This window comes from Periplaneta americana, chromosome 9 (assembly GCF_040183065.1).
Source record: "Periplaneta americana isolate PAMFEO1 chromosome 9, P.americana_PAMFEO1_priV1, whole genome shotgun sequence".
NCBI classification, from domain to species: Eukaryota; Metazoa; Arthropoda; class Insecta; order Blattodea; family Blattidae; genus Periplaneta; species Periplaneta americana.
In genome coordinates, this window is record NC_091125.1 from 56,572,907 (window position 1) to 56,594,704 (window position 21,798).

The 21,798-nt window shown below is 37.0% G+C and overlaps 1 protein-coding gene and 1 non-coding gene across 2 annotated transcripts; both read left to right on the forward strand.

Moving 5' to 3' along the window:
- The first annotated feature begins 1,118 nt into the window (after positions 1 to 1,118).
- LOC138705945 (facilitated trehalose transporter Tret1-like) lies at positions 1,119 to 21,757 on the forward strand. The gene is made up of 7 exons (XM_069834754.1): positions 1,119 to 1,271; positions 7,205 to 7,283; positions 9,497 to 9,671; positions 14,253 to 14,638; positions 16,630 to 17,109; positions 17,911 to 18,197; positions 19,861 to 21,757. Exons 1-7 carry the CDS (start codon positions 1,267 to 1,269, stop codon positions 20,096 to 20,098), a joined length of 1,650 nt encoding a protein of 549 aa, XP_069690855.1. The 5' UTR covers positions 1,119 to 1,266; the 3' UTR covers positions 20,099 to 21,757.
- TRNAC-GCA (transfer RNA cysteine (anticodon GCA)) lies at positions 4,557 to 4,628 on the forward strand. Its single transcript has one exon. It is a non-coding gene; the product is annotated as a tRNA-Cys (tRNA).
- Positions 21,758 to 21,798: the final 41 nt, after the last annotated feature.

Here is a 21,798-nt window from a genome sequence, read left to right on the forward strand (position 1 = left end):
CCTGAAACACACACATATCATCTCATACATTTTTCAACCAACCAATAAAATGATGTCTAGTGATTAAATGCCGCATGAAGGAAGTTTTTTTAAATCATTTTTGGGTATAACTACAGACAGAAAACCTTAATACTGAGAAATTAGCCGAGTTTTCCTGAATCATAAACGGAATTGAACAGAAATGCACATGGACGCAATATAGAGAAAAGAGAAATAAAATTAAAAGTAAGCAAAAAAAGTAATCATAAGGTAGAGCAAAAACAAATAATAATAGGAAGTAAAGAGAAGGGAAAGGGAATTTAAGGAAAGGAAGAGAAAAAAAATGAAGTAACAAACATTGAAAAAGGAATGTAGCTGGAAGAAAAAATTAAAAAGTAAAATGTGAAAAAAAATTAAAATGAGGGAAATAAGACAATAAATAGGTTGAAAAGAAAGAAAGAAAAAATAAACTAAATGGAAAGACGAAACGGGGAAAGGAAAGACGTAAACTGAAGAGGAAAATTGAAGGAAAGAATAAAACGATATCGATATGACAAAGGGAGAAAGGAACAAAGAAACAAAAGAGAGAGAGATTGGAAATAAAATTTAAAAATGATAGGAAATGGTGTAATACACAATGAAAGGAAAACTAAACATAATGAAATAGCAATAAAAAGGTAGATAAAACAAAAGGAAAGAATAAGCAAAAATAAATATGACAAATAAAGGAAGAGTTTAGAAGAAAGGAAAAGATAGGAAGAAAATTAGATAAGAAAAATAGCGGAAAAAATAGAAGAGAATGTTAAAGACAACTACTGAATATGAACAAAAATAAATAAAATTGAATGCAATAATAAGGAAATAAAGAGTTATTGGAAAATAAAGGTAAGAAAGAAGGAAAAATTAACTACAAATATTGTTTTAATTCATGCAGGGAGTATTGGTTTGCATTATACGGGCAGTATAAATCAAGTTAAGACAATGCATTTTTACATAATTACGCATTAGTAACTAGAAACGAGCAATGTTGTCTATGAAGTAGCCTTCATTGTATTTTGATCCTTGACGAAGTTTGTAGAGCTCACAGGCTTTTCCTAATGACGACATAGTTCGGAAACCTCACTAATCTGGAAAGCGAATAACTCCTACTAAAACTACTGAGCCCTGTTACGCACTTACAGACCAGAGTAAACATCGAGATAAGTAGCAGATTCCGTCATTATTCCCTCCAAAGTTACAAGTATAACTCGGGCACTAGTCATTCTACCACTTGTACACTACTCTGCAATGACGTAAGTAACAAAACCTTACCTTCTCTTATTCTTCAAATATGAAATCTTTACAGCAACATCACTTCATTATTTTAGCATCTAAATGCTGTACTTGTTGAAACCTCTAGTAACTTCTGAAGAGGAGAACACGTTCACGAAATGTTCAAGGCATTTCAGTGTAATTAAGACATATCGACTTCATGTTACTTAGTTTTTGCTTTAGACTATTCTAATTTTATGACATCGCAACTCAGACTTGAACATAGGTCTCTCGTGTTTTAATAATTATGTTTTTAAAAATATCAGACATTTGTTTCAAATGTTAAAAAGTGGAGAGATGCGAGAAGTATGAACATTATCATACAATATTCATGTGTGTTTTAAAGTGTATAGTTTTGATGTATAATTCAGTATCAGATTTAATTACAACGAAATATGTTATAGCCGCAAGCTGTGACGTAACAGATGGAGGAAACATAGGCTTAATTGCGTTCTGAAGTAGTATATTATTATGTAGGCCTACGGTTCGAAAAGAAAATGTGTGATTCCATTAGCACTTTAATACTATCTGTCAAATCTTATAGCTTTTCCTACATCAAGTGCGACATCGCAATTTGTCATCTATTATAATTATGTTATGTGGAAGGTCGTGGGGTCATGGATTTTTCTATTGATCTAATCCTTTTAGCCGCACTATGCGGAAGGTAAATACGGCGAATATGCAGGACCAACATCCCTACTGCCATTAAACACTGATTGCCTATAAAGATGGGAGCCTTAACTTCTTGCCATCATCTGGCCCAGTTTGGCCTGTCATGGAATTAGGTGTGTACCATATGCGCCACTGTTGGGATTTTAATCCTATATTGTATGTTGGTAAACATTCCAGGAGTGCCACGAGACTACAGCAATTACTGCAGGCAGAATATCCAAATGCGCCAATATACCTAAACTTGTTTTAAGTGGATATGACTCTGGTAAATTTTTGGGCTACATTTTTGGACTTAAATTTATACAAATTGGAGGCATTAATGACTGCTTCACATATTATTTTATGGCTTGCAAACCTGAAGGAGACAGAATATATTCATTTTGCGATTACCTATTCGAGAACTAGCCTACATTGTTTCCAGATGCCAATTTCCCCCCCCCCCCCCGAGAACGTAGGTAAAATTACACTGTACAGAGATGAAAGAAACCACAAATGTCGTAGAATCGTCTCATTTAAAGTTTAATTCTTCCTTTTATCATAACAGTCCCAGTATCTTTATCTTCACTGACATCCTATTAGGATTCCGAAAACTTAACATACTGTATATAAAAATCCGTAGCAGTCATCAGCATATACCAGTAAGAAAAATTCGTAAAGTCTGTGACAAGTACAAGATAATTATACAGTAATACAAAAAAAAAACGGTGGTTTCAATTCATTATGCAAAATTGCAAAAATTTTACCAGATGAAAATTGTTATTGTTATAAACTTGATGTAAAAATGAAATTGATGTCAAATATTTTACATATGCGTCCTTGGTTTCAGCCACTGTTGAACGCAGTTTTTCCGCATACAAGGTTATACTATTCGACAATCGGTGGTCATTTTCGTTTGAAACTTTGAAAATGAAAGTTGTTGTTTATTCCAGCAGGAACCGAAACCAGGCGAACAACTTGCTACAAAAGTAAGATACAGAATATATGTGATAAATAAATTAATGTAACAGTTAGATATAGGGAAAGCAAAATTATAAGCCGTATATGTTTTCGGCATTCTAAAACTGTAACGCAAAACTCTAAATATATATATAAACATCTTTTCGGACTTATGTTTTACCACTTTTGTAACGATTTAAGTATAATTTCCGACATTTATTCTCAACCTAACCAGCGTTTTAGACCTTTTCGATATTAAGCCTTAAATATACAATGATTGTATTTTCTTGATTTTATAACACGCAATAATCGTATACAAAACACGGAACGTGCTTGCTTAGACGTGTGTCAAATTCGCTTCCGCTGCCTGTACTTGAAACACCGACTACATTCTGACCGGCGTCTTATGTTAACCTCAGACAAATACAAATATATCGATGTCACGGCCCTATTTATGACCTATCCTGTTCAATATCTACTTGAAGAATTTAGTAAAAGAACTGTTTTCAGAACATGGGAGGAGTGGTAGTAAGAGGAAGAAGAATAAAGTGCATAAGATTTGCTGATGATGTGGTGTTGTTAGCAGAAGAGGAGATGATAGTAAAGAATATGCTATTGGAGCTAAATAACAGCTGTGAGTAGTATGGGATGAAGATAAATGCAAATAAGACGAAGAGCATGGTCATAGGAAGAAAAATAAAGAAGATAAACTTGCGAATTCTAAATGAGGCAGTAGAGCAAGTGAACAGCTTCAAATACTTGGGGTGTACTATAAGCAGTAACATGAGCTGCTACCAGGAAGTCAAAAGGAGAATAGCAATGGCGAAGGAAGCTTTTAACAGAAAAAGGAGCATCTTCTGCGAACCTCTGGAAAAAGAACTGAGGAAGAGACTAGTGAAGTGCTTTGCATGGAGTGTGGCATTGTATGGGGCAGAAACATGGACATTACGACGAAGTGAAGAGAAGCGAATGGAAGAATTTGAAATGTGGATATAGAAAAGAATGGAACGTGTGAAATAAAGCAGTACTGTGAGGAAAACAATAGTATCTGCAAGAAAAATGGTCTGCGGTAAATATAGTAAAACAGTACATATGTGTCTATGTGTGTGTGATCATCGGATTTGCAACATAATATTGCAATTTCATTTCTGTAAAAGTATCATTTCTTGTATTAGCAATTTCTGTCACATTAAAGTAAAATATCTGTTAATTATTTCTACTGTATATTCCTACTGAAATGTTATAAATGTATCAATATAAAGTTAAACATAAATACTGAAATAAAAGCACATAAGAATATCTTATCAGAGTACTAAACATTATAGCGTGGCTCGATGAAAGAGTAATGGATCGGAGAAAAATTCTCTCCGGCGCCGGGATTTGAACCCGGGTTTTCAGCTCTACGTGCTGATGCTTTATCCACTAAGCCACACCGGATACAACCCCGGCGTCGGACAGAATTGTCTCTGATTGAGTTCCAACTCTTGGGTTCCCTCTAGTGGCCGCCCTCTGCACTACGTCATAGATGTCTATGAACATAGGACCGAAGTCCACACATGTGCTGAGGTGCACTCGTAATGAGTGACTAGTTGGCCGGGATCCGACGGAATAAGCGCCGTCTTAAATCAGAGACAATTCTGTCCGACGCCGGGGTTGTATCCGGTGTGGCTTAGTGGATAAAGCATCAGCACGCAGAGCTGAAAACCCGGGTTCAAATCCCGGCGCCGGAGAGAATTTTTCTCCGATCCATTACTCTTTCATCGTATGATGACGCAGAATATCTGCATGGAAATATCATATGTACTTCGGTACATTGAAATAATATATTATAGTGTGGGTTAAACTGACCCATTTGGATGTTCTAAGTGAACAGAAACTGCATACGTTCTAGTGTTAAACTACAAAGAAGCAAAGTTAGTGTCAAATTAACTAGATCAATGTCTAAAATAAAATGTTTGCTGTATTATCATTTGATAATAATTGAAAGTTTCCCCATCCGATCTGTCAGTAATAATCCAATGCGATGAAGTTCAAATAGAAAATATTTATACCGAATCTTTCAATCTAAAGGTGTAGAGCATTAAAACACGTAGAGCTTCGTTAAGCAAGTATGTTCCAATGGCCTAACAAAAGCGCTAGTCAAATATAGATTTTACACCACTTTTTGAAGCTGCTTTCGCGCCTTAGAGTTTACTTGTTAGACTGTCACGTTGATTTTGTATTAAAGCTATTATTTCTTAGTGCCCACGCGTGTTTAATTTTTGAATGGAGGTTTCTACTTGTTTATTTCGGAAGGCTCCCATGTTAGACATCAAAGCCAACTGTAGATATACGGTTGTATTCTCCTTGAAGAATCCAGAGAAGTTCGTCTCGTGGATTCAAATACGTTACAATAGTGTTCCGGTATTTCTGCATTGATGGCTTATGGAGAAAAGGGAGCAATTGCGGGAGAAATGGGATTAACCCGATGAAATAATTTACCTGGATTGTAAACAATTCGGATACAAATGATCGTTTTGTAGTATACAGTATATTGATGTCGAACGTGTAGGCCTACTATTTCATTTAAGTAAAGATTTGTTAAACTAATAATAGATTAATTACTCCTACATTGTATCCATTTGAACACGAAACTGATTGTTCAAGCGAATAAAATAACGATTTATTAATATATATTATTATTATTATTATTATTTCATGTACATTTTTTTCTATTCTGCCGTTATTTAACGACGCTGTATCAACTGCGTCAATGGAATTGTTGTTAGCGAGATGGTATTTGGCGAGATGACATCTAGAATTCGCCATAGATTATCTGACATTTGCTTTAAAGTTGGGAAAGCTACGGAAAAAAACCAATCAGGTAATTAACCCAAGCGGAAATCGAAACCACGCTCGAGGTTTTTTGTATAATAAGGGTAAAGTTACATCTATTACAGGCCTTCAACTTCCCCATGCTTTTAGGAAGTTAAAAGGCTACCAACTTTGCAGACAATCAGCTTTACATCGTATTTACAATATGGATTTACCAGATGTCAGAAAATACTCGTATCACATCATTAACACAGGACTGAAACTGTCTTTAAATGTGGGGATAGAAAAAATGTTTCGGAGAGGCCAAAAATTTCACAAATATTCTAAAGGAAATAGGTCCACTTAATATCACCTATATAATTTTATACAGGCCAAATGCTACATAATCTTATCTAAGAGAATAATAGCTAATAAAATATCAGTAAATCTAATCTTAAAAAACTATCAACTTTCTCATTTTCTCCTCGAATCAAGTTTTCTGTAGAAGCAATAGTAGTAGTAGTAACATCAGCAACAGTCGCAGTAGTACAATAGTAGTCGCAGTAGCAACAGTAGTCACGGTAGCAATAGTAGCAGTATTAGCTACTGCTAATAGCAGTAGCAGCAGTGATGGTAGTAGTAATAGCTACTATTGTCTTGTGTAAAAATGCAATTCTAAAACATTAGTGACGTGAATCACATTCCATTAAAATGAGTGTTAGTGGATAACAATAATAAAACCTAGAGCTTAATTAAAAAAAAAAAAAGAAAATAGAATTCAAACAGAAAATCTTTCCACAGAAATAGTCCATAAATTTAAATATATGGGTGCGATCCTCACAGATATGCATAAAGAAAAAGTGAAAATTCAAAACCGAATCCAAACTGGTAATAAAGTCTACTATGCAATGTTACTTCTGATAGGAGATCGAAGTGTCAATTGAAGGGCCAAAATAAAACTAAATAAAGTACTGATTCGTAGCATTATTACATATTGATGTGAAACGTGGAGAATCTTACGGAAATAAAGGAATATGATTGACGCTTTTGAGAGGAAAGTATTGAGAATCGTGTACTAATAGTGTATGAGGAATAAGATATAATGACGAGCTTGCACAATGATGTGGCACTGACAACATATACATGCTGACATGTAAGTAATGCCATTAATTTCAGGAGGGTATTCTCTGAGATATTTCAAACAAAAACAGTTAATGCAATTTTGCTCGTTTTTGCTTTATTTTCGAAATAAATATTGTTTTATAAGAAATATTTCATAGCGTGTTTTGGGAAAGCCATTGATTTAATTCCCAATATGCTCAATCAATTTAAGAAAGCATTGTATTATGATAATCAATTATTGCAATAATTTTAGGTTTGTCCTTTAAATGTGCAAAAATTTGATGTGAACAAATGTAACTTCCCTTCTGAAAAGACATTTTAAAGTATGGAAACTTTGAGTCTGCAGTCGCATCCTCTCCTTCTGATATGATTCTAATTTCTAATCTTCTAGGACTGTGGAACTGGAGGCGCCACCGGCATGGAAGAAACAACCGAGAACCATCAGTCGTTTCAGAGAAGTGTTGCCTCAGGTATGAAGGAGCTCTTCCACTTGTATATGAAAAGATAGATCTGTTTGACTTATATTATGAAAAGATAGATATGTCTGTAATCAAGTTGCTAATACAGATAGTCTTTCTGCGAAAAGTATAAGCAATTAGTAGAAATGATCAAGGCAATAAAAAGTAATCTCTGAAAGTCCTTAACACGCGTGTGACCTTCTAGAAACAATGGCGTTCGGCAAATATTTAACTTTCGTTGATCCAACTTCACGTGTGCGGCAACAACAAGAAACTTAGACAGGAGGATGAAGGAGTTCTTCTTCCACTAAGCTGCTAACACGTGTTAAGCTGTTTTGTGTCGCATTCGTTGGACAGTGGTAGGATATTTTCTGATCGTAAAACATGAGAGCGCTACCTTTATTACTTCCGTGCGCTCTAATGGCATATAAGCGGATTTCTTTTCTTTACTGAACTATTTTAAGGAAAATTCAATATCTTCAAAAATACAAACATTTTTCAATTCCTTAACATTTTAACACCACGTTTACTAAACTATGTTACGCGTACCAACGCAGTGTACTCCAACCTCTGGTTACTGGTATGCAGAAGCTAGTATGAAAAAGCGAGAAAATAAATCGACGGGTCAGTTCAAAAGGGAAACAACTAAAAATTTAAAGTTTTGAGAAAGCTATATTTTAAAGCTTCATGTTGCTGTGAAAAATCCAAAGATATTGAAATTAATCCTCTGATTCAGGTTCTGACTGATACGTACATCTATCATCAGGAAGTACATCGTACTTGACGATATGTGTGAGAGGAAGAACATTGTTTACATCTGAAGTCTCATTAGTGTAATATGTTGCTAGTCAGCGATGTGTACAATGAAGGGGAAAAGGAACTGGCAATTCTACCCCATTATCTCTTGGCCTAGTTGCCTCATGAGTGATGCCTTATTGGTGTCACTTATAAGGTTCCAACTTGTCTAAACAACAATTGAAATTATTCTAAATTTTTTATATATAGAGGAAGTGTTACAAAATGTGAAATAGGGATACAAAGTTAATATGAAATAGTGTGATATACGATCTGAGGCGAGTTGTATTCTAGCGGAAGTCTTCCAAATTACTACGCACTAACACTCTCTTTCACAAGAATGTGTTAGTTTACAGCTGTTAGAAGCTGAACTGTTGAAACGTTTATCATTATTGCGTTTTCGAGGAAAGTGAAAATATTGGCGGTAAGTTCTTTTCTTGAATACACATTATTATTCCTCAGTGTTACTCACTTACAAATGGCTTTTAGAGAACTCGGAGGTTCATTGTCGCCCTCTCATAAGCCCGCCATCGGTTTCTATCCTGAGAAAAATTAATCCAGTCTCTACCATCATATCGTCACTATAGAAAGAATGTACCTACGAATAAAATCGAGTCTGAGCTGGTTTATCAGTGTCATATAATTTTATAAGCAAGAATTTATTCGTAACTAGCAGAATCAAGAATTTGTTTACTACAATAGTCGCCGAGAAAAATTCGACTTACAATATATCTAGTAAAACACGTGGAAGGTACAGAGTCAGAGCGCGACATTGCAACTAACAATCCCCCCTTTCCTCATCGTTATGCCAGACAGTCAGTGGATTGCGGGCGGGTGTACGGGTAGGAGATAAGCGCGGAAGAAAAGTTGGGGAATATATCCATGTGACAACGTGGTGTCCACTTCCTGTGTAGTACCAGAAAGGTGAGTGATGTTGTCCAGTTCCCATTGGCTGAAGTAACCGGGGAGCGGCTCAGAGGGAGTTCAAAAATATATACGGAGCTGTCACAATTTGATTCTTTGCCTGCGGGAGCTTTAGTTTTTACAGTAATTCTTGTGTTCCCATTTCCATTGAGGATTTCGACCTGATGTTGTGAAAGCCTCCCTTTTGTTTGTTGGTTTTATGAGAGGAGAAATCAGAAATGTAAAGTAAACTGTTATAACAAGGAACACTCGCTAAATACTAGTCCATGAAGCCCACTTTCCTCATGTCAGAGGATCGCGTCGTGTAGCGTCTTGATCGTCGATCTCTCTCGATCAACAGGACTCGAATACGAGGCTTGTACCATCTTTCTATTATCTGCGTATCACAAGCCCTTCGCCTCTGAGTAGCTGTCTAGAAATAATTATTGTTAAAAAAAGAACCGTAACTGCGATAAAAACTTGCATTGCTAGGAAGAGGTCTCCTCAAATGATTGTAATGATGGTAGGTACTGGCGATGAGTGCTGCCAACCTGGTGGTGGTGAATCTGACGGTGGCGCTCTTCGTCTCTACCCTCGTCATCGCTGAAGTGTACGATCCTAACGCCAATTCCACGGACTATGAAAGCAACTCGACTGTCGAGGGAGACCTTCGCATGGACGCCACACAAGCATCCTGGTTTGGTAAGAGAAAATTTAAAAAAAATCTGGCATCGCATAATCTTTTCCATGTCTTCTAGACTTCACAGAGTGATTAATAAATTTTCAGGAGCCGAGTCATCATGAATTCCTTCATCATTTCAATTAAAATTTTAACATAAAAAGAAAGCAACCAATTGTAAAACAAAATATGTAGAGGTTTGTACACAGTGTCGAATGTAGCATGACACAGAAATTTAATCTTCTGATTTTTAATTGGTTTATTTTACGGTGATTTATCAACTGCGATAGTTGTGTATCGTCTGAATGAAATGAAAGGTGATAATACCAGCGAAATGAATCCATTGCCGAAAGTTACCTAGCATTTGCTTTAATGGGTTAATGGAAAACTTCTGATAAACCTCAACCAGGTAAATTACTATCTCAAACAGGATTTGGCCCGGGTTCGCTTGTTTCACGGTCATACCTGTTAAATGTTACTCCACAGCTCTGAATTACTGAAATTAAATTAGTAAAAATAATAATACGGTTTCAAATTGGAAAAGTTAAATAATGATAACATTCGAAATTAATTAAACATATATTTTCTTAACGATAAAATAGATCGTCATGAATTAAATATAAATCAGATATAAAGCAGAGAATAGAAAATGATGAGTGTCGAAGATAGTAATTGCCAGCCGAGGGACACATCCGAGAAATAGATGTGCAGGAACAGGATATCTATGTGGTAGTAAACGTAATAGTAGTAGTAGTAGTGGTGGTGGTGGTGGTGGTGGTGGTAGTAGTAGCAATAACAGCCTAATACATAGGTAAGATGAAGGCAGACGCTATGATGGCAAATGGGAGACATGGATGTAGGGAAGTAGAGCTCCATGCATGCATGACTTCGGCAATAGAATGAGATGGTGTGATGGACACCACGCTCTGACAGCCTATTCAACCCTGGAAAAGATTGGGGTTCAGTTTGACAGGAGGCTAAGTGGATCCTGGAACCATTCTGGAAATTTTAATAACGAAAAATCCTGCTACCACAAGAGATTGAAATCCAGAACTTTCAGTCTGTAGCCTGTTTGTGTACCAACTCAGCTACCCGGTCGCAGTAGTAGTAGTAGTAGTAGTAGTAGTAGTAGTAGTAGTAGTAGTAGTAGTAGTAGTAGTAGTAGTAGTAGTATTAGTAGTAGTAGTAGTAGCAGCAGTAGTAGTTTATTATGCCTCCAGATACAAAGGTTATTCAGCATCGCAATTTAACGTCGGCGAGAATATAGTAAAAGAATTTTACCCATCAGCAACAGAGTTGTTTTACTTATCTCACAGAAGAAATTATGCAAAGGATTTTATCGTCTTAAAAAATTAATTGCGCATGGTCGAACTTTAACCCTTGAAGGTCCGATCCAATGGCCAGCACGGTAATCACAAGATGACCGAGGGCAACTTACTCTTTGGCAGATGACCTTACTTTTTAATGTCAGACACTTAATAAACAAACCTTTGAATTTAACGATTCGTATCGACATAATTGGAAACCACCGTAATCGAGATTTGTGTATAATTGGATCGGTATGATAGCCAACAGTTGAGATGAAAAGAAATTGCCGCGTAGTGTCAATGTGGATAGTACGTGCCATGGGAATAAGATTAGGAATAACGTAGCTGCCATATTCAGCATCACAAGACATTATAAAGCAGAAATAAATTAAAATAAATATTTAGACTATATAATATTATGCAAAATAACATTAGTTTACAAGAGATTAACAGATCACAGAACAGATGCGTGTATCAATGAAATGAACAAAAGTGATAAATGAGTGAGAAAAGCAACAATATACAATATTAGAACTTCGATCACTGAAAAATAATGTGATTGGTGCGGGATACCTCAAAGGTTTGCCGGAATTTTTTTACATTAAACTCAAAGCTCGTCAGTCATCATAAAGACTGAATTTTACCTGGTACTACACTTGCGGCAATTTCTTTTCATCTCAACTACTGGCTATCATACCGATCCAATTATACACAAATCTCGATTACGGTTGTTTCCAATTATGTCGATAGGAATCGTTAAATTCGAAGATTTGTTTATTAAGTGTCTGACATTAAAAAGTAAGGTCATCTGCCAAAGAGTTGCCCTCGGTCATCTTGTTGCTAACAACCCATCACCGTAAAAAAACAGCTTGTTACGAAACCTTCAAATAAGCCTCGGAATGGGACTGATTCTCTGGCACGACCAATTCTTCATCTGACATAATTAGGAACATTAAATCCAGATGTTTGAGATGGGCAGGGCATGTAGCACGTATGGGCGAATCCAGAAATGCATATAGAGTGTTAGTTGGGAGGCCGGAGGGAAAAAGATCTTTGGGAAGGCCAAGACGTAGATGGGAAGATAATATTAAAATGGATTTGAGGGTGGTGGGATATGATGATAGAGACTGGATTCATCTTGCTCAGGATAGGAATCAATAGAGGGGTTATGTGAGGGTGGCAATGAACCTCCGGGTTCCTTAAAAGCCAGTAAATAAGTAAGTAGTACTACATCCGGAGGGTACACCCTTTGACACGGAAATTGGTCGCTGTTCAGAGACTAAGTCCCACCTCGGAATAGCTCGGGAATCATCGTATGCGCTGTGTTTACAGTGCGTTTGACACAGAGAAATTCGAAGCCCGGTCTTTGTAACGAGAAGGAATGACTCTATCGCTAAGCCATAAAGACTTCATAGGGAATATGTTGTTTCGTGATATACAGATACGACGCTGCTAAGACTTGATTAATTTCATCCTCGGATCTCATGTGAATCTCTCGTTAAGCCGAAAGACACTGACAAATTCACGTAGCAGGAGAGTGACTATTTTCCGTGTCAGAGGGTGTAGATTAGAGATGAACAACGATCGAGAAAGCGAGACTAACAGCGCCCGCAAAGCCGAAAACCCGCACGACAATGTTGTATTAAGTCGCGTCTTTCACGTAAAGATTGGTTGGAGTATTCCGAGACTGGATATTGATGACTCCCGAAGTCAAGCAGCCTTGAATCGCCACAGTTGTTTATACCTGACTGAACTTAATCTACTTTGGCAACTGTTATATATGTATAAACAATCAAGTAGCCTATTTGAAACATCATCTCTACCTTTCAGTGTATAATAATGCGTTCCCCAGTCTTTATTTAATTACAAGGCCCTTATTAAAAGGCTAGGAATTTTCTTTTCATATGTTTAAGATCAAGTGTGCAATCTCAAGTAGAAATACTGTATATTTATGTTATGTTTTATGTTCCTTAGAAATGCAAATTTATTTGAGAATTTTTTTTCTATTTATATAACTATAGGTAATATAATATGATACAACCAGAACATTTTGATAACTAAGATACTGTTCTGTTTTGTCTTTTCGTCTCATTTAAACATTTATAATGTTATTTATTTCAATGATGTATGTTATTCAAAGTTACGAAATCTTTCCACGCCGACCAAATGCTATTTCGAGAATGATGAGCGAGACTCGAAAGACAAATGCAACGAACACAGCGAGCGAGAGCGGCAGTTAGTTTTGTTTTGTTCATCTCTAGTGCAGCAAATGCTGGGTAACTATAGGCGCTGGACCCCGGACTTATTGCACTGGCATTATCATCTTCATATCACTCAGAGCTAGATAACCATAGCAGTTGATAAAGTGTCGTAAAATAAATTTAAAACAATTATAATTATACAACCGATATTACCGCGAAGAATTGTATTCAGTCAGTTTACAATGTAAATTATATTAACATCTTCTGGCAGCCAAATCAGTAAATTTTTCGTACTGCAAGAAACCACTCTCCTCTATACAACCATACTGCAAAGATTTACTCTGTGTAATATACAGGTGTCTCAAAAATAACCTATACAATTTTCTAGAATGCTCTGCAATAAAGAAACACAAAAGCAAAGGTTTAAATCTTCTAACTCAAATAGTTCTTGAGATATTAAATAACCATGATTTGTGACAAGGTAATATGATGGTGTAGGCCTACATCAAACGTATACTACCCGAACTCGAACTGTTCAACTTCTAATTTGCCGCAAAATCAGAGAACAGCTGACCACACACTGTCAAATCACTCTTGAGCTAGGTTGAGTTTGTATAATTTTTACCTATTAAAAAGTGGAAATCATCCGAAGGAAAAGAAACAAAACATCGGGAATCTCTTTTCTACAAATAACACATATAATATCCGTATTCTTTAGTCCTTGCAAGCATTGTCTAAATTTCATTATTGCGACTGGGCTTTAACAAATTCACAGAATGATAACTTGAAAACTATTTAAAATAGGACTGTGGGATTTTCACTGATACGTAGGCCTATATTTCTTTACTTTGTGGATATTACCAGAATTAATTTGTTAGTTTATTTGCGAGACACTCTAGAGGCCTATATATGATATAGTGTTAATCCAGTTTCCCGCAAACTACAGAAATTCAACGAAAAAGAACAATATTGTTTGGAGAATACTATGTATTCAGAAGCTACTATTGTAGCCATTAGACCACGAGGCTGTTCATTATTATTATTATTATTATTATTATTATTATTATTATTACAAAATTGTCATTTCCTTGACCAGGAAGCCTACCTTTCTTCTGCCAGCCGGTTGGGAGTATCGCGTCCGGAATAATAGTACAGATCCTAGGCCGCAAAAGATCTCTGGCTCTGATCAACATCCCGTACTTCTTGGGTTGCATCCTGGTCGGCACGGCCCCCTCCGTCACCGTACTCTTCGTGGCGAACGTGCTGATGGGCACGACCGTGGGCTTCACAGAGGCGCCCATCAACAGCTACTTCGGCGAGATCTGTCAGCCAGAGTTACGCAGCATCCTGGCGGGCAGTGCCGCCATCTTCTACCAAGTCGGCATGTTCGTACTGTTTGTGTTGGGAGGTCTCACCGACTGGCGCACCACGGCGCTCATCCTCTCCGCCATGCCCCTGATCACCATACTCGTGCTCTGGAGGGTAAGTTACTTGATTTCAGAAAAATTGCTCTTAGTAACGGACCCAGTACATGAGCCCACCTTCCTATGTTTTCACTGCATCTATAATGCAGTTGAAGACACTATGTAGGGTATGTCTTAATGTGGTCAATATGCATGCAACATACGCAACCATAATAGGCCTACATCCCTTACTGACGAACACTTTCATTTCTGTTCGAGAGTTCATGACAAAAAGTGAAATTTTACTTTCATCAAGACTTCACTACACATTCAGCAAATACAGCATTTCGTATTTGTAAAATATTCGATGATAAGAGATTTTCAGTCACTGCATAAACACCGTCAATTTTCAGAATATTTTTTTTAATGTAGCCTACTAATATGGAATGATGTACCTGTATCACTTAGGCTCAATTGTACGATTGCAGAATAAATCTTGGAATAACTAATCGTGGAATACAATGAAAGAGTAATGGAACGGAGAAAAATTCTCTCCGGCGCCGGGATTTGAACCCGGGTTTTCAGCTCTACGTGCTGACGCTTTATCCACTAAGCCACACCGGATTCCACCCCGGCGTCGGAAGAATCGTCTCAGTTTTAAGTTCCAACTCTTGGGTTCCCTCTAGTGGCCGCCCTCTGCACTACGTCATAGATATCTAGGAACCTAGGACCGAAGTCCACACATGTGCTGAGGTGCACTCGTAATGAGTGACTAATTAGCCGGGATCCGACGGAATAAGCATGCATTTCCTATAATCTGACAGTTTCATATGTTGGGACAGGATCGCTTTTCGCACTCACATGCAAAGCAGACAACTTAATTTTGTAGAGAAAAAACACTGGCTAAACATGATATTAAAAATAATAATTTCGGAGGAAAATATTACAATTTCAATGAAAACCATCACGTTAAAAAGTCGTTCTGTGTGTGTTTTGTTTTGTTTCTGTTTTATTTCATCATACAACATGTCCCATTACACAGTGTAATACTACATGCCTTGGTTTTCTTATTAGGATGTTATAAATATTTTTCTTATTTATATACTATGCAGTAATAATGGTTAATGTTCGGAAAGTTTGGCCAGTTTTATAGTTCATATTCATAAATAATATTGTTGTAGTCAAGAAAATATATATAAACACATCCGTTATCTTATCATCTGATAGCTCCAACTTATACCTTACTTTCAAATTACATTAAAAAAAAAGCCATTTATAAATAGTACCAGCATTTATACAAGCTGACCACTTATAAGGAAATAGCAGATATTATAGGAGCAGTCACTAAACAAATCTGTTTGCCATACAATAGCGATTGGTCCTTCATGGGCTGTAGCATCATGAATTTACTTTTACTTTTTACTTTTTAGCGAATGCTATATCCAAACTGGATGACTAAAAATCACCAATATTCACTATAGCTATAAGCAGAATTATTCCAACTAAGATCGTGTGCACAAATAATGTTAAAAAATGAAGAAGATAAATATGAAACAAAATTACAAATTGATACGGATAATATGTCGATTACATTTTAAAATCGATATTATAATATGGTAATGTAGGCCTAATTCAATTAGATAGAAAATACTCCACCAGTACATGAATAATTTTGTGTGTGTGTGGTCTGTTTTGTGTGTGTTTTGTGTGTGTGTGTGTGTGTGAGTGTGTGTCTGTCTGTTTTGTGTGTGTGAGTGTGTGTGTCTGTCTGTTTCTTTTGTGTGTGTTTTGTGTGCGTGTGTGTGTGACAGTGTGTGTGTGTGTGTGTAACAATAAAAAATACAAAATAAAAGTGTATATAACTTATTGAAGAAATCTGCAAACACTCATATAGGAAGATGTCCCAACTTTTCAAATGTCATAACAAATGTTTCTTGAGAGCAATTCGAGAGCATACATTCAGCAGCTGAGTGCACTGTATTCAGTACCAGTAACATCCAACAGAATGTCTCATACTAGAACTGCTCAAACAACAGCAGCAAAATGTTAATACCTAGCGATACTTTTTAGGTACCTGAATCTCCAATCTGGCTGATAGCACAGGGACGAATAAAGGATGCAGAAGCCGCACTATGTTGGCTCCGAGGGTGGGTGGAACCCAGTGCTGTGCAAGACGAATTGGAAGCACTAATACAATACTACGAAAATATAGTAGCATTATCCAACCAGGAGAACGGGGAAGTGAAGAAACGTCCTTCCGACGCTAGTCCCGAGCTGGCAGGGCTTTTGCCGAGCAACGGACTTCAGATGTCGGCGGATGAGAAGAAGATGTCTGAACAGACATCTGATCGGCCGAAGTCGAGCAGGAGCACTGGAAGCAAGGTCCTGGAGATGGGAAAGTTAATCCTGCAGCCCGAGTCTCTCCGTCCATTGATACTGACTTTCCTGGCCTTCACTTTCTACGGGTTCGGAGGCATGCCTTCCATCAGGCCATTCTTAGTCATGGTTCTCGACGAGTTCTGTTTACCGATTGAAACAAAATGGGCAACAGTAAGTAAGGACATAAAACTTTTATATTTGTCAATTTCTTTTTTTTTAACATGTGAACCACGCCATCTCTTATTTGATCTTCAGGAACTAATGCTGTCCTTTGATGAAAAGTCTCTGAAGATCTTGACAATTTTGTTTATTTTTTCTTGTTTCTGTTTCTTGATTAGTACTACGTTTCGTAATCCATTTTCTAATAGTAGATTTAATTTATAATCTAGTCTTATGTCCTGATTTTGAATACAATCTAGTTTTATTTTGTATAGATCTTTCAGTTTATCAGTCTCTAAGTTTTCTAATCTATTTTTGGTGCAGATCAAAATTAGTATTATGATCCTGTTTCGCCAGATTACATCATTTTCATTGAAAAAATTTAAGAGTTTTATGAATTTTTTTATGCAGAATTTCATTACATTCTATTTCCACTCCTATAAATGTAATAGCTTATCATTTGTTGTCCACCGCTGTGGAGTAACGGTTAGCATACCTGACCGTGGAACGAGAGGGCCCGGGTTCAAATCCTGGTTGAGACAAGTTACCTGGTTGAGGTTTCTTCCGGAGTTTTCCTTCAACCCATTAAGAGCAAATGCTGGGTAACTTTCGGCGCTGGACTCTGGACTCATTTCGCTGGCATTAATACTTTCATCTTATTCAGACGCTAGATAACCACAGTAGTTGATAACGCGTCATAAAATAAATTAAAAAATAATTTGTTAGATAATATACTATTTACTTTCAGTTTACATTAAGAAAGGGAAGTCCCTTTACTGAAAATGCTGAGTACAGGGTGTTGTTATTCTGCAGGTAGTAGTCGCAGCGACTGGGTTCCTGGGTAGTGTGGCGCTGATCTCACTGGTCAGCAAGCTAGGGAAGAGAATGGTCGTCCTGACCAGCACGGCTGCCTGCACCGCGTGCTGTCTGCTCCTGGGACTCTACCACTTCCTATCCATTTTGCCCGCAACCCGCACGGGCGATCAGTCCTACTTGGTCGCGACGTGGCTGCCACTCTTACTTTTCGCCATTTTCTCTTTCGCAAACATCATTCAAGGGCAGGTTCCTTGGCTCTTGGTCGCCGAAGCCTTTCCGTTCAGGTAAAGTACAACAGCAATACAAGTTCTACAGTTTCCCCAGTATTCAAAACGTAATGATTCACTATATTTGTCCACACCTGTGGAGTAACGGTTAGCGCGTCTAGCCGCGAAACCAGGTGGCCCGGGTTCGATTCCCGGTCGGGGCAAGTTAACTGGTTGAGGTTTTTTCCGGGGTTTTTCTTCAACCCAATATGAGCAAATGCTGGGTAACTTTCGGTGTTGGACCCCGGACTCATTTCACCTGCATTATCACCTTCATCTCATTCAGACGCTAAAGAACCTAAGCTGTTGATAAAGCATCGTAAAATAACCTACCAAAATAAAAAAAAAATTCACTATATTTTTAAGAACATATATGCTGGTTCAGATTTAACACAGCGTAAAAGCTAAGATCGTGGGTTCGAATCCCGTCTAAGGAATGCAAGTTTATTAATTTTACTTTGCTGTGTAATGTGGAGGTCAGACTTGGAGGCACACAAGGCTCATCTTGTGTAAGTCTACCGTCAGATTAATAAAACATAAGTCACTTTATAGACATAAGTGCAACCTCCTCAGGATTTGTTATCCGATTTTCTGAGTGTTCTAGTGGATACCGCTGTTAGTTGAACCGGAGGATCGCGAATTGAAACGCAGTTGAGGGCAATAACATTGTGTATTTAGCATGGTTCCCTCTAGGAAAGAAGTAAAGCTGCGAAAACCACGTCGTAGATTTACGGGAAAAAATGTATCCGACATTTATCGCTCGCGTTGAATTTAAATACTGAATAATTTTAGTTGTAAGAATCTTTAAATAAAATACTTTCAAGGTTATTTTGTAAACGACATAGAAGTACTACAGTGGTAAGGTGAACCGAGTAAATGTTAACTTGGGACAAGTGTGATCCATGCTTTTAAACGTAAAGAGGTGAGTTGGTAAAGTGGCGCCAACTTACCGAATGTTCATGGCACTAGAAGGTACTTCACATATTCTTAAGTGGAAACATTTTCGCTCCCAAAATATAAAATTCTGATTTTATGTGTCTTTTGATTCTTTCAATTTGTCTCATGTAAACGTTTTTAGGAACATAAAGGATGTTTTTTATTTAATTTGTAATTTTATTATTTAAATATTTGCACTGGGTATTAGATGCTCAAAATATAAAATTATCATTCTGTATCTCTTTTGATTTTTCAATTTTTCTTAAGCAAAAGTTCTTAGGAACATAAAAATGCTCTTTATTTAATAATGTCTTAATATAACCTAACATTATCTCATCTAAGCTACGCAAAAATTCTGTAATTAACTTTATCAAGATTTTCTTTCCCAAATTTTAGTCACTTGAGGATGCCATGCAGAAAAAGTCTAGAAATTTAGTCACCGTGTCCCATCTCATACATGTGGGAAAAGTCTTGTATTAACTCTTTCTTAAACTTAATCCTCAAATTCTAATCATCATCTCTTCTGCTGTGTTGGAAAATATATAATTAACTATTTATATGACCTACTAATATTCTCTCACATTCTATTAGTATTATTTCACCAATAACGAATAAAACTCGACACTTAAAATTATAATTAAATAAAAAAAATATTTAAATATTATTTACTGACGCTGAATAACCACGAATGCTGAGAATTATTGTTAAATGATGTACTAAATTAGTTAAATGAACATTTGTGCAGGACGAGAGGTGTGGTTGGAGGCATGGCGGCTGCCTCCTTCTACATCATGTCCTTCCTGGCTGCCAAGACTTTCCTGAGCATGGATAACGCTCTCCAGCTGTACGGATCATTCTGGTTCTTCGGCGCCATCAACGGCGTCTGCTTCGTGTACTTGTACTTCCAGCTGCCCGAGACGGAGGGAAAGTCCCTCGAGGAAATCGAGCGCCTGTTTGCCGGAAAGAAACGACGTAGCAAATGAACAACAAATGGCGATGTCGTCATGTCCACGGCAATACATGTAATCGACTTCTTTCGTCTGCAAGTTCGGACGTTATTACAATCACATTTTGTTCGTCGTTTCAAATGCAAAATATAATTTCGCACAAGACACGTTCCACCAATGAGAAAAGTTAATACACTTGTAAGGAAAGTTGTGTCATTTCAGAAAAACAAACACATTTCCAAACATGGCTTACATCAGAATTTTTCAACATTATATAGGACTATTCTAAGTTACTTACAAAAACAGACTCTAACAATACTGTATTGTGAAAAATCCCACTTTTTTAAATTATTATTTTTAGATTTTGTTTTCAATAATTCGTAATGTGTTATATTCATATATCACAATGTGCCGATTGATACAAACAATTTCCGTCAAGACGGAAAATTACATTATCCTCAATGTAGGAAGTTGCCGCGAGAAGGAAAGTATCATAGCCAACGAAGTGAACCCCACTACAACTAAGTTATGGAAACGAATGAGTCACCTAACATTGTGCTTGAATAATGCACAGGTTGGTAGAACTGTAAAGTGAATGAAACAACACCAATGAAAATTATATCAGTTGAAGTTGAAAGTTTTGAGAAAAACGCATGTGTCTTCGTTTCGTCCATTGCATACTCTGTGTTTATGTAACCAGAGCTAGAAATGGAGCCTACACGTGTCTCGAATGCTGTGACGATTAAAGATCTAAGATCGAATCTTCACGTGAGAAAAATCCCACAGAACTCCACAGTGCTTTCAGTGGAGTTTATGGTGAATTACAGTCGATCGTAATACAGTTTCTCTTTGGGCTAGTCGTTTCCGTGAAGGTCGTGTAAGCATAGACGAGGATGGCCGAAAAAACATCAAAGGTGAACAAAATTTGAAACTTGTGGCGGATGCTCTTGAAGAAGATCGTCGAACAACGTGTGAGGAACTTTCAGAAACAATGGGGATTGCATTAACTTTAGTATTCCGTATATTGACCATGATTTGAGAAGAGACAAATTTCTGTGCGATGGGTCCCTCTGTTCAGCAGAACCGCCTGAACATTCCAAACTTACAGAAACAAAGATTCGATGTTGAAGGTCAAGCATTATTTTTCCAATTGTTGCTGTTGATGAAACGTGGATTAGAAACTTTGAGCAGGAGTTCAAATCACACTCAAACGAGATTTTGCCATGTAAAAATTCGATCTTAATGTACGATTTTAAAACTTCAATCGTCACAGTACTCGAGGCGCGTGTAGGCTTCATTTGTAGCTCCCGTTACCTGAGTACAGAGTATGCTATGGACGAAACGAAAATACGTGCTTCTTCCTCAAGTCTTCAACTTCTACTGGCGTAATTTTCATTGGTCTTGCGTCATCCACTTGACAGCTCTATCAATCTGTACATTCTTTATTAAATGACCTATAAGATATTTATTATATGGCCACTGCGAGTGAGTGAGAAATTTTTCTTCGAAAGCGGGTTTTACTTTTAGGTGAGTTAGTCATAAGACACTTCAACTTCCTAGTCTGCGGTATCTGTACATATATGCTAAAATTACATTCTTTACATAACCTCCATGACAAACAACACATTCTTGTAATATAATTTGAAAGTTCTGCATAACTCTCCACAATAAAGCTGGTCAATGGTTTCAGTTTAATTGGTATGCTTTCTTTTAATTCCATGATAGTATGTGGCCTA